This window comes from Bos indicus x Bos taurus, chromosome 1, assembly GCF_003369695.1.
Source record: "Bos indicus x Bos taurus breed Angus x Brahman F1 hybrid chromosome 1, Bos_hybrid_MaternalHap_v2.0, whole genome shotgun sequence".
Classification (NCBI taxonomy): domain Eukaryota; kingdom Metazoa; phylum Chordata; class Mammalia; order Artiodactyla; family Bovidae; genus Bos; species Bos indicus x Bos taurus.
Window position 1 is genome coordinate 60,286,705 of NC_040076.1, and position 18,412 is coordinate 60,305,116.

Sequence of the window (18,412 nt, forward strand, 5' to 3'; positions counted from 1 at the left end):
CTTGGGATACTGGGCACTAGGATAAGACAGATCCATGAGTAGCTACTTTTAAATCTCCGTGAGAACTGAAATGGAGGAATTACACCTAGAACTAGTAAATGGAAGGACAGTGGTCCCTAGGGTTGGTATCTGGATGAAATTGGTAGCTAAATTCTAAGATATGAGAAAATAGAAGTCCTGCCTACTGAATGAAATTTTACTAAGTTTATTTAGTTGAAGAGATTTCAGGTCAATAATTTAGCTTCTGTAAATTCTGGGACCTCCTACCACTTAGAAAATAGATTTTGCATGTCTAATGCGAATGGCTATGCACAGTGCTGTAGACCAGCTGTGGAGAAGGATTATCCAGTGAAGCCGCTCAGTCGTGTCCGACTCTTTGCGACCCCATGGACTGGAGCCTACCAGGCTTCTCCGTCCATGGGATTCTCCAGGCAAGAATACTGGAGTGGGTTACCATTTCCTTCTCCAGGGAATCTTCCTGGCCCAGGGATGGAACCTGGGTCTCCCGCATTGGAGGCAGATGCTTTAACCTCTGAGCCACCAGGGAAGCCCTGAATTATCCAAGAGGAATAAAAAGGAGAGCTTGTAAGATCCAGCTTGTGAACTAAACAGAGGAACTGTTTTGACTCTCTTGTTTACTGCTTTAGATTTCAGTGCCCTTCAACAAATATCTGTTGGCAACTAAGTAAATGAATCAATGAGATGCAAGTAGGAAAAAATTACCAGCACTGGGATTTTTTTTTTAAAGTGGTACACTGAATCAGTTTCATTATGATGATCTATTCAGCCATTAATTCTCTTAGTCATTCTGCTCCCCTGACCTAATTGCAAACCTTGTGCCTTGAAAAGGAAGAGGAATCAGCTTAAAGAATAGGCCATTTTCACAGTACAACAACTACTCGTGCTCAGTCATGGAAAGCTCTTTGCGACCCCACGGACTGTGCCCACCAGGCTCCTCTGTCCTTGGGATTCTCCAGGCAAAATGCTGGAGTGGGTTGCAGTTTCCTCCTCCAGGATATCTTCCCCACCCAAGGATCGAACCTGCATCTCCTGCATTGGTAGGCGGATTCTTTTACCGCCTAGCCACCTGGGTAGGCAGGCTTATGTGAGGTGATGAAGGTGATGCTGGAAATTTGTCATTTTCGATGAATTTTGCTAACCAGACCTCAAACTGTAATTTCATCTTGGAGACTTCATCTTCTTAATACAACTGCATTTAAGTAGGGTGAATTGTTTGAACGGACAACAGGTGCAGTGCCTAGTTGTTTTAATATAATATAAACACAGCTTAATGAAGTGCTGGTAACAAGGTGTTTCCAAAGGACATTGACTTAGAATATGCTTCTTGATTTGTGACCAATATCAATTTGCAAAGTCTGGAGAAATGTTAAGAGAGCAGAATTTACCTGTGAGCGTGTGGGTCACCTATTCATTCAGTAAACATTTACTGAGAAATTTTTATAAAGCATGTGTTAGGTGCTGCTGTTTAGGACAGACTGGCTGACTAAGCTCATTTTAGTTTCCTGTGTAATTTCTTATGACATGTCTTTTTAGCATCTTGAGGCTCTGTACACATTCTTCTGTGGTTCACTCATCATTTGGAAAAGCTCACATTTTTATAAAAGGCTTTTCTTGAAAATTATCAGTATTTTCTTCTGTTCTAAGTTACACTTCAGGGACAGTCAAGAAGGAGCAGTGTCAGACTAATTGCACTAATAATAATAGGACCCAGGCGGCTGGCTTTGATCTAGGGAACCATCTGCAACGCCGACCGCTTTGATGTTTCACACAATGGAAGCATAAATATTTTCAATGTACTCCATGATTGGACTTTCAGAAATCTAATTAAGATGAAGGTCAATTAAGAGAAAATAAAATCTTAACTCCGAAAGTCAGAGAAGAGGTGGAAGAGGACGGCATGGCTGTGTGTACATAAAAGAGGCTAGCTAACCTAATTATAAACTTATATCAACACCAGAGAAATTGCCTTTCATGTGAAAAAAAGGTCCTAAAGCATTTTATAACATTGAGATCATTAATGTGTCTCTGAAACACACCCAGGACTGGAAAAGAATAGTAATACTGGCATTTCAAATCTCTATTACTTAAAAAATGATCACAGACAGTGACAGGATAAAAACACTCTGGACCTTTTCAAACACAGCCCCTTGCTTCTTGGAAATGAGTGCCATAGATGATACAGCAGCGTTGTATCTGTAGATCCGTCGAAGTCTGGTGTGAAGGGGATTTCGCTTTCTGTTTCAGAAGGCTGCCAGGCTGGAGCAAGGCCATGGGAAAGAGCGCAGCCCAGAATAGACCAGGTCACCTAAGGCAAGTTTCCTTGGTTCTCTATGCCTCTGTTTCCAAATTTTTAAAATCAGACTAAGGATGATTATCCTATGAGTTTGCTGTGAGGATTAAAACTCAAATATAAATCCCTTAGTACATACTAAGAGTTGAAAACACCTGTTCCTCTTTCTCCTAAGGAAAGGCATGGGCTTTAGAATCACAGACTGGAGTCTGAATCCCTTTTCTCACCCTTGCTTTCTGTGTCACTTTGGAAAGGCAATTACACCTCCTTGGGCTTTAGTGTTTCAAACCCTGAAATAGAGTCACTGGTACCTTCCTGGCTAGCACTTCATACAGAGCCAGCAGCACCTAGGTCAATTGCATGGAAGGCTTAAGATGGTGGAAAGTACCTTATCACTGTCCAAAGCATATTTTCAAATATGGGTTAAGATGTCTATGCATGTGTATCTGTGCGCCTTTGGGCATGTGTGTATATATGTCATCTGTGCATATGTGTCTGTGTGGAGTATGTACTTGTGTGTGTGTATGTGTTAAACACACAGGAGAGAAGAACTGTCAGGACACACTTTTGTCCCTGTCACTAGCCACAGTTATGTGATGTGGAACTTGAATGACATGGAAAGTCACTCCTCGCTGAACAGGGTAAACGAATTCTCTTTATTCCTTTGCTGGGTGACACACATCATGTGGATCTGCCCCTGCCTCCCCCTCTTCTCTTTTGAACTACATCTAAGGATCCTTTCATCTGAGGAGTTCAAAGTATGCCCACTTACCTATGCATCTTACTGAAATCTTCCTTTCTAATCTGCCCAACTTGGGGACAAATACATAACCAGTATTAACCTATCAGGTATCCCTAGTCGCCGTCAGGGACACATGGTATCTGACCACGGTGGCTTAAGTTTGTTCCCAAGGCCAATTAGCTCAATGGCCGAGGATAAAATATGATCTTGAATTATTCTCTTCTGACAAACAATCCCTTAAGATGGAAATTCCAGCTAAAACAGATACGAATTGTTGTTTTTCCCAAAGTGGTATGACCTTGGTCTTCCCAAAGACCAGAAGAGTAATTGCCTGAACTTCTAGTGCTGTCTGATCATGTTTTCTTAATTCTATAGTCTGAGTCAAAGACAGAGTGTATTGTTGAATGCATTATGGGTTATATTTAGAATTGGTACAGTTGATTTATCAAATTCAAAGGCCAAGTCCTGCCCTTGGATATGTCCAATGTACAAATGTGCATCCCTGACCAGAGGAGCATCTGCTTGGAATGCAATGTTCTCTTGCTAACAGGATCTGTAGAACTCTCGGGATGTGGAGGCGGGCCCTGGGCACATGGCCTCTGCCGGCTCCTGCCATACTCACAGTTCACAGTGACCTTGACTTGTTTGACATCTGCTGAGGAGACCTCATTGGCAGCTTTGCACTCGTATTTGCCTGACTGCTCCCTGGTGATGCCGAGGATCTCCAGATATTCTTCTTCTCCTTCAAATTCTCTTCCTGAAAAACAGAGGTTTGCATGATTTTTTTAAGTTTAAAATATGCAGCAGATCACCTTTTTCTTTTTCTTTTTAGAAGCAATAAATCCACATGGCTTTTCAATAATTTGATAGTGTTCTTTGTCTGAGGTCAGGTTCTATGGATGCAGACTCCAAGACAAAAAGTCATGTGAAAATGATAAAGGAGACAGTGTTCTCAGGAAAAACTGGTAGGGGAGTGGGAAAATGGGATCTGGGAGAGAAAGGAGCCAAGCCAGGGAGCAGTGCCAAGTCTTGTTTCACAGCGGGCAGCCTGGCTCAGTCCCCCAGGGAGCTCTGGGCACAGCATGGAGCCCAGTTCCAAGTTGTCCCCATCAAGAGTCAAGAAACTGGAATGTTTATACATCACACTCATCAGTCACTGGTTAAAGGCTTAGAGCAAAGTGGGAGTTGTGGGGAGGGGCATGCCAGTCGTAAAGGGCTCAGAGAGGCAGCCCCGAAGGGCTGAATCATCCATTAGACCACATTGCAAATCACACTTTCCACTAAAGTTGTTATTAGGACAAGCTGCTTCCTTTTGAGAAGCTGTCACTCTTCTCTCCCAGCTTACGTGGAATTCTATTCACAAAGGTCATGTCCGAAACCCTGTGTTGTAGTTATGGCTTCCTTCTTCAGTACCAAACTACATCATCCATGAGACTTTCAGGGCATGGACCAGATCCATGAGAATGTGATGCTGATGGCTCATTTTGTCACATGGTGGGGTGGGGAGGGCTAGGGAGCTAAATATCATTGGCCTAATTCATTGGAACCAGGGGTCTGGAGGCCCATTTTGGAAAGCTGCACAAAGCTGGATGCGTCCATTTTTATAAAGAAGTCTCAAGATAGGCAGGTTTGTTGATTAAATGACTTTCTGTCTGCAGGTGCAGGAGTGAGACATGGAGGGGGAAGAAGAGAAAAAGGGGAGAAAGAAGGTGAAGAGGAATGGGGATTGAGTAGGGAAGAGTTTGGCCAGAAAGTCCTACAGACTGCAGCTAAATTCAACTTCCGTGGCCCTCAAGTTACCAATGCCTCTGCTGTTGCGTTAGAACAGAGTAGCTGGGAGGGTCCTAGAGGACACAGTCCTGCCACTGCTTCTGGTCCTTCTACACTAAATGGTACCAAATAATAGCTCTGTTCAGATACTACAAGCTGCTTTCCTTTTCAGGAAATTCTCTGAAGGCCAAATCAACATAACAGCCAGCCAGCAGAGAGACAAATTCACTGTCTAAATATGTCAGCTAACTCTGCTAACTAGGCTCCAAATAAAAGCTAGTGCCTCTTTGATAACATCCTTTAACACAGCTGTCAGGATTCTCTTAAGTTTCACGTCTTCTGTTAATTGTCACTATCACTAGTTTTGAGGAAACTTTGAAATCCCAGCAACAAAAAGGGAATAGTTATAATAATTTGGTTTGGAGTCCTGCACATTATCAAGTACATGCTTCTACTGAAAATTTTATAGAATTAGTCTGTAAGTGCCTAGCTGCATACGGGCTACTCTGGTGGTTCAGTGGTAAAGTATCGCCTGCCACTTTAGGAGACATGAGTTCCATCCTTGGGTGGGAAGATCCCCTGGAGAACGATATGGCAACCCACGCCAATATTCTTGCCTGAGAAATCCCATGGACAGGGGAGCTTGGCAGGCTACAGTCCATGGGGTCAAAAAGAGTCACACACAACTTAGTGGCTAAATGACAACACGTAGCTGCATATTACAGTATGCATATGAACAAGGTCCATTCCAAGAGCACGTTCCTAAGGCCAATTTGTCCATAAGTTCAACAGAGTTAGCCTAGGTACCCAACTAACATAATCAGCTATATAGTAATGTAATATAATGTGTTTATAATACTTTTCACACAAATAATACATAAAAACAAACAGAAATAAAGAAAAACTTTTAATCTTATAGAACAGTATCTTGAAAAGTACAGTACTATAGTACAATAGCTGGCATACATCTGTGTACAGGCAAGAAGAGTTACTAACTGGAGGAGGAAGAGAAGATGGGAGATAGGAGTTAAGAGTCATCAGCAATAGGAGAGGAAGGGCAAGCTGCAATTTCACTCATGCCTTACGTGACCGGACATGCGAGGGCACATTCGCATCTTTGAAAGATTGCAACTTGAAGGTTTGTATATAGGGGACTTACTGCATTTATAAAACGCTATTTTTTTCTTCCTTTTGTTTTCACTTTTTTCTTTCTCCATACTCATGCAAGTAGTCAGATCTGACTTCTCGTGCCACAGAAGTTGAATGCGGTAAGAAAGAAAACAGAAATCTTGGAAAGGGTAACAGTCTACTTTACTGGATTAGCTGGGAAGAATTTGGGCTTGGAGGAGACAAAAAGATCTTTCCAGCATCCTTGCAACCATGAACTTAGAGTCATGCCAACTAAGTGATGCTAAGAATCTTCAAGCTAAATATAAATACTCTGAAGACAAATGGCAACACTGACAACTGCAGACTAAAATAGGACAAAGCTCATTAAAAATCTGAAGCGCAAAAGTGGGATTTACAGTAAAGACAGCATTATTGATTTTGAGAATAATGGTGGATTATAATGAAAAAAGAATTGAAGATGAGTTCAGAATAGTTTGGGATTTCTGCCCTGCTCTGCTTCCACATCCATCAACTTTATTCCTAGGTACAGAGCTGTTAGTATAAGAAAGAGAAAAGGACTAGAGTTTTCTTATAAATGGCCAACAACCCTGAATTCTTTTCCCATTCCATAAAATAACTAGAAATGCTGAGCAATGAATCCCTATCTTGCATTTTTCTTTCAAGTAGTCATGTATGGATGTGGGAGTTGGACTATAAAGAAAGCTGAGCACTGAAGAATTGATGCTTTTGAACTGTGGTGTTGGAGAAGACTCTTGACTGCAAGGAGATCGAACTAGTCCACCCTAAAGGAAATCAGTCCTGAATGTTCATTGGAAGGAGTGATGCTGAAGCTGAAACTCCAATACTTTGGCCACCTGATGCGAAGAACTGACTCATTTGAAAAGACCCTGATGCTAGGAAAGATTGAAGGTGGGAGGAGAAGGGGATGAGAGAGGATGAGATAGTTGAATGGCATCACCAACTCAAAGGACATGAGTTTGAGTAAACTCCGGGAGTTGGTGATGGACAGGGAGGCCTGGTGTGCCGCATTCCATGGGGTCACAAAGAGTCAGACATGACTGAGCAACTGAACTGATCTTGCATTTTGAATTTCTGAAAGGTATAGACCAGTTCCAGGCATGAGAAAGATGATTTTTAGCGACAACCAAGGCCCTGTCCATTTGGGAAGATGGCACCTGTGAGAGTAAACACTGCGATGAATTAGAAAAAATAAAGTAACATTTATTGGGTTTGGCATCTGGGATTCTCACATGAATACTAATGTAGGTATTCATCATCTCATTTTTTCCTGATAGTGTATTAGTCACTGAGTTGTGTCTGACTCTTTGCAACTCCATGGACTGTAGCCTGCCAAGCTCCTCTGTCCATAGAATTCTCCAGGCAAGAATACTGGAGTGCGTTGCCATTTCCTTCTCCAGGGGATCTCCCCAACTCAGGGATTGAACTTACATCTCCCGCATTGCAGGCAGATTCTTTACCATTTGAGCTACCTGAGAAGCCATGATAAGCAGATAATAAATCAAATCTTCATGGGATGAATTTTCAATCTTGTGTTTAGGAAGAATTCACTCAATACTCCCTCAGGATAAAGGGGGAGTTTTCCTTTAAATGTCCTACCCATAAGGCAGAAAGGTCATTTTGCTTCTCCCATGCTAGCTCTCCTACGCTCTGAAGGCCACCTGTCTCTCTGGCACACAGTGTGCACAGCTGGTCCATCAGAGCAGGGGATTCTCAAGACGCTAACCAAATATAGTTAAGAGAAACTAGACGGTCTTCCCTCATTCAACAATCTTGACAAAAATTTAAAATATTAAACAGTATCTCTGGGCCCTTCTTGTCATTCTTCCTTTATCTCTTGGATCCTTCAGTGGGACCTCTTATCCTGCCACTTTTTGCTAGTCTACTTCTCTTGTACCCACAGGACACTATGCCTACAACACACAATCTCTCACTTGATCGTTTCTCATTAATCCACTGTGATTTGAGAGGAAATGGGCTTTTTTTCAATTGCTAGAAAGTCAAAGAACCAGACTATAGATTCCTTGGAGACTGTGTCTTGCAATATCCCCATGCACAGCACGGGGTCTAACACAGACTGCTGCTGCTGCTAAGTCGCTTCAGTCGTGTCCGACTCTGTGTGACCCCATAGACGGCAGCCCACCAGGCTCCACTGTCCCTGGGATTCTCCAGGCAAGAACACTGGAGTGGGTTGCCATTTCCTTCTCCAATGCATGAAAGTGAAAAGTGAAAGTGAAGTCGTTCAGTCATGTCTGACTCCTAGCGACACCATGGACTGCATGCAGCCTACCAGGCTCCTCCGTCCACGGGGTTTGCCAGGCAAGAGTACTGGAGTGGGGTGCCATTGCCTTCTCCGGAACACAGACTAGTTACTCAATAAACATTTGTTAAGTTAGCTTAACTGACTGAGAAAACAACAGCAGAAACTAGGGTCAGATTCAACACATCATCTTGCTTATGGGAACCAACTACTGGAAGGTAATTTCCATACCTTCTGTTCTTTCTGTGACAGAAGCTGATGTGTACATTCACTCCCTTTTAATGATGCTAACAAAGAACAATTTCACTGGGGAAGAATTGGTGTGCTGAGTATTCTGCTGTTGAAACGCTGGATGGGGCATCTCTGGCAGTGTCCTAAGGATGTATCTACTGTGGGTATTTATTATTTCAGGAGAAAGTGCAAGGCCCCAGGTGGAAATGGGCACAATGCCATTTTTTTCATCTGACCAACGGCAGTTTCTTGTTTCAAGGCATGGACTACAACACATTTATCTTAAGTCACAGAATTTTAAAATGCACTCAGATCTTCTTGTTCCCCTCCCTTGGCCCCCATGTGTCTACCCCTCAGGGCACCTGTTTTCCCATTCTTTCAGTTTCAGCAGACTAGCTGCTCTCAACCCAGGGGTCCTGTCACCATCTCCCTCTACTCTCTCAAAGGAAGACTCCTGGACCAGAGTCTGCCACTCTACCTGTTGGTAAATTCTCTGGTGGAATATGGGCCCTTCTCATATTAGCCATAGTGTGGCTAATATGGGCCCTTCTCTTGTTCCTATCATTTCAGCCCTTGTATAAATGTTTACTTGAAATGCAAATTTCAGTATTTTGGTATTTTAAACATCTCAACCTATTTCCACAAGCTTGCTCACGTCGCTGAGTGTTATATTTATTCTGGGATCTGGCGTTTAGTTTAAATCTCCCTTTGCTTGCTGTGCTTTTGTGTCTTCTGGCAATATTCAGCTACCAGGCTAAATAACTTCTCGTCCTCCTCAGTGAATGTACCTTTCAAAGTCTTCACATAATTAGCATATTGCCCCTTAGCCACTGTTTACTCAAGTTGTACATATTAGTTCTTTTAATATTTCTTCATAAGTCAGAGAGAAGGGCCTCGAGCTGATGGCAGGAGGAAAATGTTCTCTTCTGTGTTCCCTGATGTAGAGGCAAATCAGTCAGGAATAACACCAATTAAAGTACACCAGGTGCTACCTTCTGAGTACAGTACCTTCAGAGGATCGTGCTTTGGTGAAATCTGTAGAGTTCACATCCAAGATATTGATTTATTTAGATTTCCAAGGTCAACCAGGCATTTGGAAGCAAGCAGCCATTTGAAATTAAACACATGGCCTTGGTGTTTCTCTATCTCCCCTTCTTTCCTTCTTCCCTCTCTCCTCTATCTCCCTCCCCTTCAATATGCATACATACAAAGGGCTATATATTTACATATAACCATTTAACTTTTAGGAAAAGCATGCAAATTCACTAACACCCAAATATTTGCTCACTAAACACAGCAAGCCTATTGAAAATTCTCCATGGTATGACATCCAATACCCTATTTAAATTAAAAAAAAATTGCTACCCTAATAATCATTGTATCTGTCTTTCTTTTACCTTTATCTGAGATACAGGAAATAAAATTTAGAAAACTTGTTAAATTTGAGTGTTTTATGACTTTAAAGTAAAATTCCAAGGATTCTCACATGTTAGGAAATGGATGAAGCATTTTCCCCCACTATTCTGAGTTATATGTATCACGTTTCTGTAGATCATTCTTTTACAGAAGGGAAGATGGGTTTTAAATGGGGTTGCCATTCCCATTATTAACCTAAATTGGAATATTTTCTAAGTAAGTGACTGTAAACCCATTGGCTGTAAATACAAACACATATACATAGATTAATGAAAGGCAAAGAGGTAGCACTTGTCTTTCAGGTATATATGTATGTATGTATGTGGGTGTTTGTGTGAGTCTGTGGTCAGAAAGGGGGGAGTGAGGAGGGTGAGCAAAATCCAGCTATGAACTTCTACCTCTAAAAAGAAAAGAAAAAAAAGATCACGAATCAATGATGCCATTTGAAGTTTCCTGTGGTAACTTCAAATGCTGTAACAAGTTTCTGTTCTTACAGTACATTTCATGTTTTCATTTTTTTTTAATCCTAAGGACATACCTGTTCCTGTTTTTGCTTCTTCCTTTTTTTATGCACATTACTTTCTGTACAGACATGCTAAAAAAAAAAAAAGGAAGAGAGAAACACAAGAAATCTAGGGAAAAAAATGCTTGTGATGGGGTTCTGTTTATATTTCCAGCCATGTCTCTAGATCCTTTGAAGTTTTTGTTTCTCTGCTTCACATTCTACCTGAGAGATCATTCAGTATTTGACAACAGTTCTGTCCAAAGGTGGAAACAGCTTCTCATTCCCACTTTTCATCACCCATCAAGGGAGGGGTGAAGAGTAGTAACCGATCCATGATTGAAAGAAGGGAGGGTAGGCGGCAGACACAGCTGCCAGAGCAGCAATCATAAGAGAATAAAGAGACACAGGGAAAAACAATGTATTGAAGGGAATGGGGGTGGGGGGGTGTGGGGCATGGAGGGGATGGAGAGAACGGATACAATGAGGATGATTATAAGGAATAGTTAGAAGAATAGAAATGAAAGAATAGAGAATTCTCCAGAGACAGAGGCATCTGACTATTAAGATATTTGTACCTACATAGAAGGGAAGGGGTTGGTTATTCTGCTGTAGAAATGCTCCCTCTTTGAATAGCGAGACACAACAGGGTGTGGATTATGCAAATTGGCCCCATGCCTTCTGTGGCCCCAAAGGGTGTAGTTAGTACCCAGAAATCAGAGGCAAGCACAATGCCTGGAAAGATTCACAACCGGCTTTGACTCTATGAATGAGCATAGGGCAAATGAAGAAGTACACCCTGGCGTTATATTTCCTGGCATCCAGAGAGATCCAATTCATTACGGTTTGGGTTTTTGCTTTCATATACAAAAAATCAGCTAGCTGACATAGTTTGAGCTCAGCATCCAACCAGAAGCTGCCTTCCACACATCCTTCTCAGGGCCATGCCATTTTGTTATTGTGCTCATACTTAACCATTCCTTCCTACTTGGTGTCAGTTTACAGAAACCATTCAGCCCTTCTAAATGCTAGGCTTGGAATCAAGATCCTCTATGTTTAGTCCTCTGATGGGGAATTGTATTGGTGACAGCTAATCTTCTGCTGTAGGGACCATGTCTGGCTTTGCTCATCATTGTCCCCCTAGTGAACAGCACAATGCGGGATGCTGGAGTGCTCAAGAAATATTGCAGAGGGACTGTGGAAGGAGCTACCACTTGATAAACACACGTAAGATACTTTGCTAAGTGACTCAGACATTATATTTAATTCACAGTGATGGCTTAGAGGATAAAGAAGCTGCCTGCAATGCAAGAAACCTAGGTTCCATCCCTGGGTTGGAAAGATACCCTGGAGAAGAGAATGGCAACACACTCCAGTATTCTTGTCTGGAGAATTCCATGGACAGAGGAGCCTGGTGGGCTACAGCCCATGGGGTTGCAGAGTCAGACACGACTGAGAGACTTTCACACTCACACCATTAAGATGAGGAATCCAGGTTTAGAGTGTACCTTTAAGGAAATTTCTGGAGTTTGTAATGATATTAAGGAAGAACGTAGGTTTGAACCAGGTCTGTGGACATTTGGAGACCATTTTCCTATCTAGGCATGACTATTTTTATCAGTAAAGATTCTCGTTAGCTCAATTCTTAGCTCTCAGAATCTGCTCTAGTTCTGTCTTCTGAATATAAATATGAGGTTGAGAATGGGACACTTGGGGAATTTCCAAAACAGTGGAGCTCAGTTATAGATAAAGAAAATAAAAAAACAGTCTTCAGTTTTTTCAAAGTTTCTCTACGTACTTACTCATCAAGAGAATCAAATAAAGCAATCAATGAGAAAAAAGCTGGTATTTAAAAGTTTATACGTCCTCATTTACAGAGGTCCTTCCAAAAGCAGAATAAAGCCACTGCTGTACACAAACGCCAACAGACAGCAAAGGAGCTGCAGGACAGTGTGAAAGTGTCAGTGAAGTCGCTCAGTCGTGTCCGACTCTTTGTGACCCCATACACTGTAGCCTACCACGCTTCTCCATCCATGGGATTTTCCAGGCAAGAATACTGGAGTGGGTTGCCATTTCCTTCTGTAGAATGCACTTATATGAGTAAAGATTTACTGGGAGAAGTGAGTTTTCAGGAAGTTGAAAAACACAAGTGGAGAGAATCAGAGCCAGCGAATTGTAAAAGGGTGTGGCAATCTGGTTATCCTGCCTGAAATAGAGTTCTCCACACAGGAGAAATGAGCAGCGTGATATGACAGCAATACATAGGCTGCAGTGTGAGGGGTGGTGTGAAGACTCTGGACTTGCCATGTTCAGTATCTCTGCATCTCAATGAAGGCACCGTGGAGCCTTCTGGCTCCCATCAGGCATTGAGTAAGATGACATTTCAAAATTTGATTTATTTTAAGCTTTCTTTTTTCCACTTTTCCTTCCTTTCTTTCTTGAGAAAACAGGGTATGTAAGTGGGGAACGTCATGGAAATTTTACCTGTCTGAAGTCCTTTGTATAACAACACTGCTTACTCTCGGTGCCAATTTCTTGGTGTGCTGAGTACCAAAATGTACAGTGATAAGCTGCCCTGTGAACTGCTGTGAAAGTGGAGATGTTTCTTCAAGGTTGTCAAACAGCCATCATCAACCCTGACAAACTGACAGTGGTTCAACACTGCGGAGGATGCTGAGGCAGAGTCTAGACTCAGTGGGAAAAAGTGCAGATGTCTGTGAGGGCAGGAGAAGGGAATGCATCACCCATCCTTGGAGCCTCACCTGCCCTGGGGTCTCCTGTGGTCCACTTGAGTTTTCTACTGTGTGAAGAAATAAATTCTAAATACAGCATGTTTTCATAGATTGAAAGCTAGTGACTTCCTCGATTTGAAGGCAGTTGGTATCATTCAGGTAAGTAGGAAAGAATGCATATTTGGGGATGAAAATAATGAGCTCCATTCTTGACAAGGTTGGTATCAGGTTGGACTATCCTGGGGATTGCATTTCACAGGCATTCAGAAATATATAGAACTGCTCAGAAACTAGGGCTAAATGTGATTAAACATGTAATATATATACTGGTAGTAATTCAAGCCTTGGTAGTAGGGACTATAGTACATTTGTATGATGTAGCATTATGTCATAAAGCAAGGAATCACTGTCTTACTTCTTTTTTATTATTCTGGGATGAGGGGAAGAAGAAGCAAAGAGGTAAAACTGAAAAAAAAAAAAAACACTTAGAAGACTCCTTTGGAATAAAATAGACATAAAACTTTCTGCAGGTGTTGATTGTTTCTAGACTATTTCCTAAGAAGGGGGGAGGCAGAGATTAGAGCGGCTGGTCAGAGGCAGCAACAACCAAGATCCTCCCACCATTGTCATCAGAACTGCAGGGGTCTTCCATGACCTGTCATTAGTGACTCTGCCAAGGCTGAGGATTAAATATCAAGAGAGATGAGAGCAGTGGCTGCTGCTTTTAAGAGTCACATAAATCAATTGGCATTTTGTAAGTGAATGTGTTAAACTCAGCAGGGCAACTGCACTGTGGAAGGATTACTGGGCATAATTTTGTGGCTGCTGAGAAGTCTTTGAAAGGTAATTAAAACAAAGGAGGCCTTGGCCACATCTGGTCCTTGGTCCTGTCATCCCAGGCCCTGATGTTGCAGTGACATTTCTGGAGCTCAACCCCAAACTCTCAGTCTCCCTTCTTAATCTAGCCTCACTGCTAAATGAGCCCTTCTAACCAATATAGGAAAGTATTCTTGCTTAGAGTCAATAAGCAAGTAATGAAGAGGAAAGTAGTGTGTAGGGATGAGGGGAGGCCAGGAAAGAAAATGGTTTAATAGACTCATAGACAATAGAGAACAGATTTGTGGTTGCCAAGTGGGAGGGAGGGTAGGGGGAGGATAGACTGTTTGGAGCAAGCAGATACAAACTATTATAAATGGAACGGATAAACAAGGTCCTACTGTATAGCACAGGGAACTATATCCAATATCCTGTGCTAAATCACAGTGGAAAAGAACGTAAAAAAGGATGGACGTCTGTATAACTTAATCACTTGGCTGAACAGCAGAAATTAACACAACATGCTAAATCAAGCATATTTCAATTTAAAAAATAAATAATTGAAAACCCAGTGAATAAGAAGAAAGTTTTAAAAAAGTGAAAGAAAATAGTTTAAGCAGGTAAGAAGTCTGGCAATTTGCTTCTTGCCTTTAGGCCGAAGTGAATGAATGAGCAATTACCCCATCAACTTTCAGTTTGTGTTGCCGCCCTCTGTGGACCAATGCCCCTCAGCCTTGGGGTTTTTCAGCCTCTGTGAGGCAGATGGATTGTAGTGGAAGTGAGGGTCTTGGCTGCAGAGTTGGGGCTACACTGGAGAGGTGGAGTGGGAGGGACAAGGAGACAGCTCATGCCTACTCTGGACAGCAGTCGCCCTCCCAGGGTGGGCCCAGGAGAGGCTATGAGGCCAGTGGGCCAGCACTTAATAAGAAAACAGCAGCGATTTGTCTCCACCGCTATTTATGTTTCAAGTGCATGACAGGCTGTCGGTGCAAGTGAGGGTCGCTAAATTTACTGCCTTTCAGATTATGGCCACAGTCTCTGACTTGACAAGTCACTTCATTTAAAAAGCACTGTGTGAGGATGTTTCCTCCACTTCTTTTTAAATAAAAACAAAGGGAGAGGAAAAGGCCACCACAGAGGTTTAAACGATTGAAATGAAGGAAGCCCCCAAGACTGCCTTCGCCTGATGGAAGGGCGCTGCCTTCACACACTCCACTGTAATTAAAGTGGCAAGTGAGGGAAAGGGGTGGCCCCGAAGTTCTTGGTTTGACTGATTTGTGGACTGGATGATATTTTTATGCAGCTGGGGTAGGGGTGTGTGTGTGTTATAAAATGAATTTTCATACCTTAAACATTCAAGTGGAGATTCCCTTTAAACAGCTGGATATTGTTGTTTAAACAGCTGGATATTGTTGTTTAAACAGCTGGATATTGTTGTTTAAACAGCTGTTGTTGTTTAGTCGCTAAGTTGTGTCTGACTCTTGTGATCCCATGGACTATTAGCCTACCAGGCTCCTCTGTCCATGGTATTCTTCTCCAGGCAAGAATACGGGAGTGGGTTGCCAGGCCCTTCTCCACGGGATCTTCCCAACCCAGGGATTAAATCTGTGTCTCATGCTTTGGCAGGCCGATTCTCTACCACTGAGCCACTAGGGAAGTCCAAATAATTGGATATAGGTGAAGAATAAAACTACTTATTTTTTAATACTTCACTTTTATATCTGTTCATTTATTTTCTGAGCTCTTTATAAACAGAAGAAGATAACTACAGCCAAAAAAAAGGAATTTATCATCAGTGGGGTAAATGGGAGAGAGTTAGGGTGACTCCCAATGCTGAATAAGAGTAACAGTTCAAAATATAAAGTTTTGGCATAATAAGACCTAAATACTTAAAAATACATATGCTAGTGGATTTTGATCTGAACAGTGAAGCACGGTTTCTGAGTACAGTTACAAACAGTCATTTGACAAATATCTATTGCTACCATGTAAGGCCAATATTTAAACCAGAATTACAAGAATTAGAGGAAGTAGAAGAAATATATTATCCCTAACTCTATGGAACTCACACACTTATTAAGAATCAGATCAGATCAGATAAGTCGCTCAGTCGTGTCCGACTCTTTGCGACCCCATGAATCGCAGCACGCCAGGCCTCCCTGTACATCACCAACTCCCGGAGTTCACTGAGACTCACGTCCATCGAGTCATTGATGCCATCCAGCCATCTCATCCTCTGCCATCCCCTTCTCCTCCTGCCCCCAATCCCTCCCAGCATCAGAGTCTTTTCCAATGAGTCAAGGATAGATACAATTAAATACCCCTGGAAGGCCCTGATTTTATTTCATATGAGTGGTGGTGGTTTAGTCACTAAGTCCTGTCCTACTCTTGAGACCGCATGGACCCCTGCCAGGCTCCTCTGTCCATGGGATTCTCCAGGTGAGAATACTGGTGTGGGTTGCCATTTCTTTCTCCAGGAGATCTTGATCCAGGAATTGAACCTTCATCAATAAGGTTAATACATAAATATTAAGACTAAAAATGTATTTAAAATACATATGACATAAAACGGGCTTCCCTTGTAGCTCAGTCGGTAAATAATCTGCCTGCAATGCAGGAGACCTGGGTTTCATCCCTGGGTCAGGAAGATCCCCTAGAGAAGGAAATGGCAACCCACTCCAGTATTCTTGCCTGGTGTAACTCCATGGACAGAGGGGCCTGGCAGCTTATGGCCCATGGGCTTGCAAGAGTCAGACATGACTGAGGGACTAGGCACACATGACATAAAGTAGTGGCTTCCAGTTGGTGCTAGTGGTAAAGGATCTGCCTACCAATGCAGGAGACGCCAGAGACAAGGATTCAATCCCTGAGTTGGGAAGATCCCTGGAGGAGAGCATGGCAGCTCACTCCAGTATTCTTGCCTGAAAAATCGCATGGACTGAGGAGTCTGGCTAGTTATAGTCCATGGGGATGCCAAGAGTCAGACGTGACTGAGCAACCAAGCACACATGCACAAACATGACATAAAAGGGCCAAACTCCTCAAAAAGTTGAATTTTCAAAGTCAGCAGGCTCGACTGACTATTTGGGAGACAGTTTGACAATACCTACTAAAGCTGAGGACATGAAGGGATCCAACAATTCCACTACTGTGTGCAGAGCTGTCCACAGCAGCATCGGAAGCACCCACATTGTGAAGAGATTAAATAGATTGTGGCATATTCATATAACAGAATCCTAGACAGCAAAGAAAATGAAAAGATGACAGCTCTGTATAGCATGTGGGCCATCTCCCAAACAATATTGTGTGAAATAAATAAAACAATCAGTACAGTATATAAATGCCCTCCTATGAAAATTACAGATAAGCAAAACCTATTTTTTTCATGAATGCTGTATAGTTGTAAAATTACAAAACAAACCAATGGAAAGTTCATCACAAAGTATTTTTCACTGTTTTGTGTGTGTGTGTGTGTGTGTGTGCTTAGTCATTTAGTCATGTCCAACTCTTTGTGACCCCATGAGCTGCAGCTCACCAGTGCCTCTGTCCATGAAATTCCCCAGGCAAGAATACTGGAGTGGGTAGCCACTCCCTTCTCCAGAGGATCTTCCCAACCCAGAGATCAAATCCAAGTCTTCGCATTGCAGGTTTATTCTTTAATGTCTGAGCCACCAGAAAGCCTGCACTGTTATATCTAGTATCTATTATGTGCTTTTCATATAAATGTATTCACTTAAGAAAGTTTCATTCACATGCTATAACTCTATATAGTCATAAAAAGATTGTTGGTTATAAAATACTATGTATATCTGTTTTGTATTTATGTATATATACATAAATGCATATATTCATATGTATACTTTTTAACACATTTGCTTGTATATACACAATATCTACACAATATTACTTGCAGTCTGATTTATGGATTATGGAATCAGGAGAGGCAGAAGCATGTGGTCAGGAAATTTCTCTTCATTTTATGCTCCCTCTACTGCTTGAATTTTTGACATAGATCATATATTACTTCTATATTAAAAGTTTCTTAAAAATGGAATTGGATTTAGTAATTTCAGTCTGGGGGAAAGACTTACCCACCCTTGTGGCTGTTATCCTCAGGGCAGGATTTTCATAATGCAAAAGAAAATCTCTGAGATTTTTCTATTTCTGGCATAAGGAAAGAAGAATTAATGGGAAAATAAGATGCCATTATCAAATGACAGGAGGAATGGTAGCAAGGAAGTTGATACCACATAAAATCAGAGCAATTCTCTAATTAGCATGCATTAAGGAGATCCAACCAGTCCATTCTAAAGAGATCAGCCCTGGGATTTCTTTGGAAGGAATGATGCTAAGGCTGAAACTCCAGTACTTTGGCCACCTCATGTGAAGAGTTGACTCACTGGAAAAGACTCTGATGCTGGGAGGGATTGGGGGCAAGAGGAGAAGGGGACGGCAGAGGATGAGATGGCTGGATGGCATCACT

At 42.0% G+C, this 18,412-nt stretch overlaps 1 protein-coding gene across 3 annotated transcripts in view; it reads right to left on the reverse strand.

Annotated features, from left to right (window-relative positions):
- Nucleotides 1-18,412, reverse strand: part of LSAMP (limbic system associated membrane protein) — a 713,009-nt gene that overhangs the window by 49,868 nt on the left and 644,729 nt on the right. For all 3 annotated transcript variants that reach the window (XM_027525501.1, XM_027525630.1, XM_027525557.1), the window contains exon 4: nucleotides 3,676-3,810. In XM_027525501.1, the coding sequence (XP_027381302.1) occupies nucleotides 3,676-3,810 (135 nt within the window). The remainder of the gene's footprint in view (nucleotides 1-3,675; nucleotides 3,811-18,412) is intronic.